The following is a 10,354-nucleotide window of genomic DNA, read 5'->3' as shown; positions in this document are numbered from 1 at the left end:
ACGGGTTGGTGGCTCCAACCGGTACTAAAGACCCCCTCCCCCTTTAGTACCGGTTGGAGCCACCAACCGGTACTAAAGATTGTGCGCTATCACCCGCGGTGCACAATGTTTAGTCCCACCTCGCTAGTTGAGAGAAGCTCGCACCGGTTTATAAGCCCCGCCGCGGCTACCGTGTTGAGCTCCTCTCTAAGCAGACCTTTGTGGGCCTATTGCAAGTCTTCTGCCCTGTGGGGCCCACTGGGCCATATGGGCCTGCATGCTGGCCCAACTAGAGATTGGGTTTCTAGTCGTATGCAGGCCGTGCCGGCCCAGTAGGCGGGCTGTTTTTGCTTTATTTCAAAAATAAAAATTAAAAAATCCTTACCAACCAGGACTAAAGGTTCTCCAGACCACGGCGCCCCTCGTGCCACGTGGTGGGCCTTTGGTCCCGGTTCATGTTGAACCAGGACTAAAGGGGGGACCTTTAGTCCCCACTCTTTAGTGCCGGTTCCAGAACCGGTACTAAAGGTCCTTACGAACCGGTACCAAAAATCGTTTTCTACTAGTGATACAAGCCGATGGAGCCCAAGCATTTTGGTGCAATGGCAACGGGTAGAGGAGGGTTGTGAGAAGCATTTTCTTTCCCACAAAATTGCATTTGTCGTTTTCTGTTTAAAACCAAGGAAAAGACGAAGAGTCTAAATCGGTAAAACCATCTTGTTTAGGAAAATAACAACCATCTCTAAGAATGAAGATACGTCGCAACTACACCTACCCTCTCGGTCAGTGTACAAGTTCTCTTTTGGAAACCCAGCCGTGAGGTTGATTGGCCAGGAAATACACCTCATCTCCCTTCGATCCATATCATTTATCGCTCGGATGTATTTAGACACATTTCAATACTGGATACATCTATTTAACTGATAAATGATATAGATTGGAGGTGGTAATACTTTCTAATTTGGACGTACTTGTGACCTGTAGGCTGTAGGCTGTAGTTTGTGTGCCGTTCTATGGTTTTTCTTAGAGTTATAGTGGAGCTCTTCTCTTTTTCTTTTCTTTTTTGACATCGAGTGGAGCTCTTCTCCATCCTCTATATATACCAAGCGTCTATCACGTCCTCCCACACAAACTCTTGCATAAGCCAAGAAACGTTCTCCCCAGAGCTCGCTGGTTACCAACACGCCCGTAGCCATGGTGCACGCCGACGAAACCACCCACATCCTCCTCGTCCCGTACCCGGCCCAGGGCCACCTCAACCCGATCCTCCAGTTCGGCAAGCGGCTCGCCGGCCACGGCGGCGTCCGGTGCACCGTCGCGGCCACCCGGTTCGTCGTCGGCTCCACCAAGCCGTCCCCGGGCTCGGTGCACGTCGCCGTCTTCTCCGACGGCTGCGACGCCGGCGGGCCCGCTGAGCTGGGCGGGCACAAGGGCCCCTACTTCGAGCGGCTGGAGGCGGCCGGGTCCGAGGCGCTGGACGAGCTCCTCCGGTCCGAGGCGGCGAGTGGCCGCCCAGTGCGCGTGGTGGTGTACGACACGTTCATGCCGTGGGTGGCGCCCCTGGCGCGGCGGTACGGCGCGGCGTGCGCGGCGGTGCTCACCCAGACGTGCGCCGTGGACATCATGTACACGCACGCGCGGGCCGGGCGCATGCCGGTGCCGGTGCGCGAGGGGGACTCCCCACTCGAGCTCCCTGGACTGTCGTCCCGGCTCGGCGCCGCCGACGTGCCGACGTTCCTGACCGACAGCGACGCGCACCACCCGTCCCTCCGCGACCTGCTGATGAACCAGTTCGCCGGGCTCGACGCCGTGGATCACGTGTTCGTCAACTCTTTCTTCGACTTGGAGCCTCAGGTGAGCGCCACGCGAATCCGCCCTTTGCATCATATGCCGGGTGTGTCTCAAGCAGAGCGTACGTGCGTTCGATCTTCAATGTCAGGGTGCGCGTCGCATGCAGCAATGCAGCATACGTGCAAGCACGTCGCTTGCAACGTGCAATCAATTGACGTTTACTGCCATTGATTGATTCCGAGCATTTGCACTGACGACACCGGCCACGTCCGTGTGCTTACGTACGTGCAGGAAGCGGAGTACCTGGCGTCGACGCTGGGGGCCAGGACGATCGGGCCGACGGTGCCGTCGGCGTACCTGGACAAGCGCCTGCCCGACGACGCGTCGTACGGCTTCCACCTGCACACCCCGATGACGGCCGTGACCAAGGCGTGGCTGGACGCGCGCCCGCCGCGCTCAGTCGTGTACGCCTCCTTCGGCAGCATCGTGGCGCCGGGGCCGGACCAGATGGCCGAGGTGGCCGACGGCCTCCGCTACGCCGGCAGCCCATTCCTGTGGGTGGTCCGCGCCACGGAGACGGCCAAGCTGCCGGAGGGCTTCGCGGCGAGGGCGGCGGCGCGGGGGGACCTGATCGTGCCGTGGTGCCCGCAGCTGGAGGTGCTGGCGCACGGCGCCGTGGGGTGCTTCGTGACGCACTGCGGGTGGAACTCCACCGTGGAGGCGCTGAGCGCCGGCGTGCCGATGGTGGCCGTGCCGCAGTGGTCGGACCAGCCGACCAACGCCAAGTACATCGAGGACCTGTGGCGCGTCGGCGTGCGCGCGCGGCCGGACGCCGGCGGGCTGGTGAGGAAGCGGGAGGTGGAGAGGTGCGTGAGGGACGTGATGGGCGGCAAGGAGTACCGGAGGAGGGCGTCGGAGTGGAGGGAGAAGGCCAAGGCGGCCGTGAGCGAGGGCGGCAGCTCCGACCGCAACATCGCCGATTTCCTCTCGAAATATCGCGTGGGAAAATGACCTCGAGAACTTTTTCAGAAGAAGAAAAAATATGACCTCGAGAACTCGAGACTATTGGGGTTCGTGCTTGTGTGGTCTGATGATCTCTGATGCAACAGTTGGTTTGTTTTTTTAGCAGATGGCAACGGCCGATTGTTGGCTAGCTGCAAAAATAGTTTAAACCAAACAAATGGCGGTGAGCTCGTTAATTTATCTGGCCGAGGTTTTGTTCCGATTTCGATCAACTCGACAGCAGCTTTGAATTATGTCTGTATGCTCCCGGATCATAGAACGCTGTAAAAAGATCTCCACGTTTCTTCCCTGCAGAAAAAGACACCACGGTTTCCTGACTTGTTTTAGATGTTTTCAGGATTTTTCCTTATATCGGATGAATTTCAAATGGGCCAGTCAACGCCAGCACTTTTTTTTTAGATCACCATGATGGCATTTTATTAAGCATTCGGCGATACAACTTCTGGTTGCATTTGGGCAATCAAGAAAGCAGGGATTACATTAAAAACAGTGTTCGCAGACGCCAAGTTCAGAGCTTCCTTTGCACAATGATGAGCTGCAAAATTGGCACTTTAGAAGAAAAAAAACAATCAGTACTCCAAAATGCTTTATAAAATAGCACTTTTAGAGCATTGATTTTTTTTCACGACTTCCATAAATGTCCTATCATGATAAATATTTGCAAACACACACAACATTTGTTGAAGTTTACCACAAAACAATTCAGATTTTTTTTTGTTTTACCAAATTATTTTTGATTTTATTGTTCATCAGCGAGCATATGAGTTCGGGACCAAATGCTCCACTTTCAATGATAGAGCCTCTTCCTTTTGCCTACATATTTATGAGGACATCGCATACAGCTAGTCTGTAATGGTCATAGAGTGTACGGTCGAGCCTCTAATTACCCATCATATCTATTGTAGGAGGTACTGACTTCACTGCGATGTTCTCATCAAAAGATGGTGATTAACCGTATGCTCTATCACCATCAGACTTCACTGTGCACTTAGTGTTCACATGATTATCTTTATCATCATGCGTATTCTGGGTCACTATGTGCAGCTAAACGACGCTCCCCTCGGTCGCTCCCGCGGGCGACCAGGGAGCGAACCTAGCCGCCGCAAGAGCCTCACACCGGCCTCCCCTCCCCTCGCCGCCGCCGACAGGAATCACCGGGCGAAGCCCGCGCGGCTCGGCGGCGGCGGGGCCCTCTTCCTCCTCCTGGGCGAGCGGCGCGGGCCGATCACTTCGGGGGGAGTTCGGGCTCGCGGTGGTCCGGGGCGGCGCGGCGTGGCTGCAGGGCGGCGCAGGGCGCTCGGTGCGTGGGGTCGCACGGGCGGGATGGTGCTGCGTGGCGTGGGGCGCATGCCTAGGGGCGGCCAGGTGCTGCGGGGCGCGTGCAGCTCAGATCTGGCGCTGGGCGACGCGTCTCGGTGGCCATAGACGGGTGCGCGCGGCGTCGCGGCTCAATGGCCGTAGGTGGGTGCGCGCGGCGTCCTCCTGCTGCGCGGACGGCGGGGTGCACTGGCGCTCGACGGGTGATGGCCTTGGCTGTCCTGTAGGCGTGGCACGGCGGATCTGACGTCTTCAATCGGCCAGTACAGACTACGGCTGGGCACCGTGGTGGTCCTCAGCCCGGGTGGTGCTCTCTGCTCCCTTGCCAGCATGGTGCTTGGCAGGGCTCGGCAGCGATAGCTACGTCCGGTGGCTCTGCTCCTGGTTTGCTGTGGGCGGATCTGACTTTGGCGGCTGCTGTTTTGGCCGTCGGTGGCCTCTGCGAGGTGCGGGTGACTGCTCTGCGCTTCTTCGTCGACGGGCAGTCCTTGGTTGGTGGTCTTGCCAACACCGGCATGGGCCGTTGAGGGTGTGTTCGGAAGCTCGGGTGAAAACCATGTCTCGGCCTACGGCCTATGACCAGTGATGGCGACGTCTGTCGGCGTCGTCGACCTTCTTGGAGGCATCGCTGTTTTGCTTCCTCACCCCTCACGCACAGGCCGGTTGCTGCAACTCCAAGGGAAACCCTAGATCCGTGTGATCAGACCAAGACGACACCTTGGTGCCGTATCCCCTCTTGAGGGCTTTGTCTTTGGAGCTGGGCTTTGGCAAGAGGGACCGGTGGAAGATGGTGGTGTTGGTGTCAAGGTTTCCGTGGCAACGATGGTGAAGGCGAGTGATGTCGAAGGCATGGCAACGGTTGCGGTAGTCGGCTCTTCTCCGACGTGTCCGTGCGATTACCTCGGGTTGTTTTGTTGCAGTGAAGTCGGAGCTGCGGTGGCGGGGCCCCTCTGGCAACGATGACAGGCAGCAGGTGGTCTGTTCGGTGGTCTTTCACGGCGCCAACCGTGTGTGGTCCTTCTTCGGAGCTCTCCATCAAAGTCGGAGCCGCGCTGCCTTCGATGCAGGTGGCTAGGTCTGGCACGAGTCTTATGGGTTTCCGCACAGCCTCTACGGTGAGGGTTGGGTTGAGGTTGTCTTCGGCAAAGTCGGAGTCGCTTGCTCAGAGACTAGGGAGGGCGATGACGCCTGTTGGGGAGAAGTGATGGCGATGACGCCAGAGTGTATCTAGATAAGGTCCTCTTTGTTGAGGTGTGTGTGGGGTTATCTTCTGTGTGTTGCTCGGCGGTTTGTGACGGTTTTAGCCCCGTTTTCCGTTAATTAACCAGGCAACTCTCTTCTGCTTAATTAATAGATGAGGCAAAACTTTTGCCTCCGTTTCGAAAAAAAAGATTATCTTTATCATCGGTTGAAATGAGCAGGTGGAAATTGACCCAATCTATGCGCATCGATAGCACCTGCATTAGTTGATTTGGTTGCCTCGGTCAACGTGTGCATGTGTGTGTGCGCGCGCGCGTGTGTGTCTTTCATTTGGAAAGAATGCCTTGGACAGGAATACATGTATCGCATAATCATTTTTTTTCTGGTGACCATTACTTGAGCAAGCAATATCTTTATTGGTGATTTTGAAAAACCAACTAATGTGCCATATCTGTACTTTTTGTTTTTTCTATTTGAGGAAGGGGGAGGTGGAGAGGTGCGTGAAGGAGGTGATGGGCAGCAAGGGGTACGGAAGGAAGGCGTAGGAGTGGAGGGAGAAGGCCAGGCGGCCATGAGCGAGGGCGGCAGCTCCGATCGCAACATTGCCGATTTCCTCTCGAAGTATCGCGTGGCAAAGTGATCTCGAGAGCTCGAGACCGTTGGGGTCGTTGTCTGTGTGGTCTGATGATCTCTGATGCAGCAGTTGATTTTTCTTTTTCTGGATTTGCTAAAACACATCTAGTCTCATATATGCACCTTAGGTTTCACCCTAATCTGTACGAATTTCACTTATAAACCCTGCTGGCAATTTGACATGCACCTCTATAATCTCTCCCATCGGTCGGTCGGGCATGATCAAATAAGAAATTACTCCCTCCGTGTAAGACGTTTTTTGGCACTAGTGTACATTATGGGACGGAGGGAGTATCTGTTTGCTCAATAAAATTAATCTAGGGTTTGCAAAACCATCACTCTTCAATCATGATTCAACCATGGCCTCATGTTCATCAGAGTGCACTAGGGCTAAATCATCGAAACATGTGGACCTTCGCTATTGCTAACCAACTGGCATTCTTCCGCGGCTCAGAAGTTCTACCTTCCCAAACGAATTCATCAGCATCTTTCTCATAGACGTCCCAGCAGACAACATCGATGGGTCCGCAACAAAACCTGACGTTATGAATCGGCAAACGAGAAACTATTACAGGTGCATCACCGCTTAAGGACAAGGAATCCTAGTTCTTTTTCACTCGGCGCTTTCTTAGCCATGCATAAAATAAAGAAGCGAATAAATTTGAACGGGAAGAGACTGCTGTGCCGTCACATCAAAATAACGTTCTAAGGCACATATGGCCATTAACGAATATAAGCTACTCAATACACGCAGCAATTATAATACTACTCCCTCTGTTCACTTTTATAAGACCTTGAAGACATCTCAGATAATGTGCAAAACAACCTATTTTAAGCTGTTTGAAAGGACTTACAAAAGTGAACGGAGGGAGCACTAAACATACTCATAATAGTGCCATCAGTACAAAACAGGATCACTTTAGACAAGTTTACAGGGGTTTGCACTTGACAACCGTCCACTGCAGTACCACTGGACTAACATAACACAATACCAAAGCCAGTCACGCCTGAATCTAAGTCATACTTCACGTCTAAAGGTTTTATCAGTTACCATCACCTCACGGAAGGCAACCTTAAGCTCTTTCCAAAGATTTATCATAGTCATACTTGCAACTGGGAAGTAGGGACCATGTGACAGTTACCTCCATCTCACAGGAACCAATCTTAATATTCTCCTTGCTTTTACCAGCTCTCTTGGGAGTAAAAGTCTTGCGAACTCTCCTCACATTTTTCTGATCACTACCATGCAGTGCCTTCGCCGAAAATACTAGCTTACCTTCAGGCTGATGAAGCTCGACACAGACCACACGTCGTGAAAGTTCAATCCTTCTACTAGCATCAACCGGCAACCTATCACCTTCAAAAGCAAGCAACAAAATCTCCATGTCTTCGTAACTAGCTGTGCTGGCAGTGAATAATCCCCTGCAGCCAGGCCATAACCCATGCTTTTTGACTTTGACACTGATTGCGGCTTCCACACAGTTGTGCAACCGAATATATGTCAACTCCAATGTGCTAAGCTTGCTAGGCACAGCACGATAAGACGGGCTGCATGGCATAGACCTGACTACTAAATAGCTTAAATCCATATCCTCCAATTCAGTGGCGCCCTTTACTTTCAGATCAACCTCAATATAGGTAGGATGTACATCCACCACAACTCCTCGGGTAGGACCTGTCAGCGTAAGAAAACGATCCTGCAAGCAATATATGGTTGCATAAATAGCAATGCTTCAGTATAATAATAAGACTGGGACCATCAATATCCAAATATACCCAAACCACAGCATTTTGACAAATATGAGTGTCAACCTATACATGATCCACTTTTCAACTGGGGCTTGTTCCTAAACTTAATCAGAAACTTACTGCAGGCACAAGGGTAAAATTAACTTGAGATGAGCAAAATCAGCCAGGAGGCATGAGCTAATAATTTGTGTTGGGTGAGCAAGGTTGTTCAATCATAAGAGGCATCAAGATTGTTCAATCATAAGAGGCATCACGATTAATGGAAGCAAGCTAAATAAAAAATTATCTGATACCAGAGAAGTGGTAAATAAAGCGAAAACCATAACAGAATTATCTCTAGAACCTTCAGACCAATCAGACTTGTACGCTAATATTTGATCATAATTGAAGTTAGCTGGAGAGCAGAGCATACAGTATTTCATACACGGCGAATATGAAGCTCCTCGGCGATGGTTTGGCATTTATTTCATACATCAAATTTATAGCACATACTTTGCAAGCTAATGCATCTATGTGCCCACATCTACATGAGTTAGCAGTTAGTTGCAACTATAGTTAGAGCAACTCCAATTTAAGCATGATCTCATATTCATACTGATGCATCCCAAGGAGAAGGCACTGCTTTGTGTTTTAAATCATATATGCCTACTCTTATCATGTTAAAGTTAGCTGAAAGAACAGACCAATTTAGACATATGTATGCATGGAGCAGCAGGGATGATATACAAACCTTCTTAATGAGGGTTTGGCAGTTCTCCCTTTCCCGATGGAAGACCATTATGCGATTGTGATCCATCACATCCCGTACAGCTACTGAACCAAAAACATGCAATGGCCACTTTAGGGGCTTCTTTATTTTTCCAACTTTGATCGAGAAGATCTGAAGAGTTTCCTGTGGCTCGGCATAGGGGTTAGGGAAGCGATGGTGGGTGAAACACGAGGGTGGGATGGACGCTGCATGGCAAATAAGTGTGCTGTTAGTGACATGGTAATAGGAGATGTATATTGGTGTATGCTAGTAAAAGGAGACAGCCAAACTAGGATATGATCAGAGGAAGACACTTACTAATCTGGTCAAAGGGGCCGTAGTGTCTGGCGAAGATCCAGTCCCAATCTATGCGGTGACCACGGGCCTCGTAGGCGTATGGATCGGTTAAGGCTTCCTGAGGACGTTTCCCTTGCTTGTCTCTCGCTTCCACCATCATGTCATGAGCGGACCGATTGCGTCTCCTCCTCCTCTTATTCTGCTCTCCACTTTTGGTCAGCTCCTCAGCGTCCTCCTCGGCCAGATCCCCCAATCCCATCATCATCATCTCCTCCTCAGCAGCTACCTCAGTCGCTTCCTCAGAGATCCTCATCATCCTTATCTCATCCTCAGTAGCCGCCTCTTCAGTCGCTGCTGCTTCAAACTTGGCACGCTCATCATAGTCATCCGCCATATTCTGCTTCAGGAGCTCCATCACCTCTTGCTGCTCCTCCTTATCAGACCAATCATCATCCGATTGAGCACAGGATTGGTAGGCATTTGGACCAGTGCTGGCTTCCTGGGCTATCTTTCTTCCTGCTTGCTCCTCCTCCAGTAACGCCAAAAATTCTTCAGTCGACAGATTAACTCTCTTCTTCTGCTGTCCACTTTTAGTCGCCACAGCCACCTCATCAGCCAGGCCGATTTCCCCCTTAGCGGCGTCCGCTAGGATCCTCGGCGTCATCGTGTCATTCTCAAGAATAAAGGCTGGATCATATGCCTCTTTAGGCGCTGCTGCTTCACACTTGACATACTCATCGTCATCATCCGCCATATTCTCCATCAAGAGGAGCTCCTGCTGATCCTCCTCCTGATCACACACTTGGTAGGCATTTGGATCAGTCTTGGCTTCCTGAGCTATCGCTCTCCTTGCATCCTCCTCTTCCAGTGAGGCCAAGATTTCTGCATTCGACAGAGCCTCCATAGACTGGCCAATCAGGCGCTCCCTCGTCTCTCTCAATGAAACATCATGCGCCCATCCACGCATCCCCGCAGCCTGCGAGAGCAACAGCCCCGCCTTCCGCACTTCAGATCTCGCAGTGTTCCCCGTCGCCAGCAAAGCCTGCTTAGATGTCTTCCCCATCGTCGCCGCCGCCACCACCACCTTCCCTGCCCCCCCCCTTCTTAGATGTCTTCCCCGCCACAGATCTTTGCCCCGGCTCACAAGACTCGACACTCAACGACTCCATCTCCATCTGGATTCGTCGCCGCTGCCGCCGCTCTGCCTTCTTGCACGCAAGGAAACCCTAGACGACCGACGACTAAGAGGAACCAACACCTCAACACAGATTGGGGTAGCAAAAGGAGCAGATATATTTTTTCTTTTTTAGGCTAAAACACACGCTTTATTACTCAAGAATGTTCTGAGGAATACATCTTAAGTTTGGAGGTTGAAGCAGCCAACTAGCCCGACCCGTTTGGCCAGCTATAGATTCAGTTAGGCCTGCATACCTTTTTTTTTAGAGGTAGGCCTGCTTACCTCGTTTCAATTCAGACAAGCCCGCCCCAAGACGGATGTGTGTATGTGCTCATCTTGGCCCATTAGCAACGTGTTCGGCCCCATAGATCTGCTGGAGCATTTAGATTTCCGAAGGACCTAGCTAGAGGCGTAATTATTCTATCAACACTACTACTACC

At 51.9% G+C, this 10,354-nt stretch overlaps 2 protein-coding genes across 2 annotated transcripts; one reads left to right on the top strand and one right to left on the bottom strand.

The window, feature by feature from the left end:
* Positions 1-965: 965 nt before the first annotated feature.
* Positions 966-3,005, top strand: LOC123125183 (UDP-glucosyltransferase UGT13248). Its single transcript, XM_044545712.1, has 2 exons — positions 966-1,833; positions 2,062-3,005. The coding sequence occupies exons 1-2, from the start codon at positions 1,174-1,176 to the stop codon at positions 2,779-2,781; spliced, it is 1,380 nt and encodes a 459-aa protein (XP_044401647.1). The 5' UTR covers positions 966-1,173; the 3' UTR covers positions 2,782-3,005.
* A 3,812-nt stretch (positions 3,006-6,817) lies between these two features.
* LOC123125182 (uncharacterized) lies at positions 6,818-10,098 on the bottom strand. Its single transcript, XM_044545711.1, has 3 exons — positions 8,759-10,098; positions 8,423-8,646; positions 6,818-7,640 (listed from the first exon to the last, which is right to left on the bottom strand). The coding sequence occupies exons 1-3, from the start codon at positions 9,798-9,800 to the stop codon at positions 7,017-7,019; spliced, it is 1,890 nt and encodes a 629-aa protein (XP_044401646.1). The 5' UTR covers positions 9,801-10,098; the 3' UTR covers positions 6,818-7,016.
* Positions 10,099-10,354: the final 256 nt, after the last annotated feature.

This window comes from Triticum aestivum, chromosome 5D (assembly GCF_018294505.1).
Source record: "Triticum aestivum cultivar Chinese Spring chromosome 5D, IWGSC CS RefSeq v2.1, whole genome shotgun sequence".
NCBI lineage: Eukaryota > Viridiplantae > Streptophyta > Magnoliopsida > Poales > Poaceae > Triticum > Triticum aestivum.
Note: the sequence above shows the minus strand (reverse complement) of the source record. Positions and strands in the feature narration are given on the sequence as shown.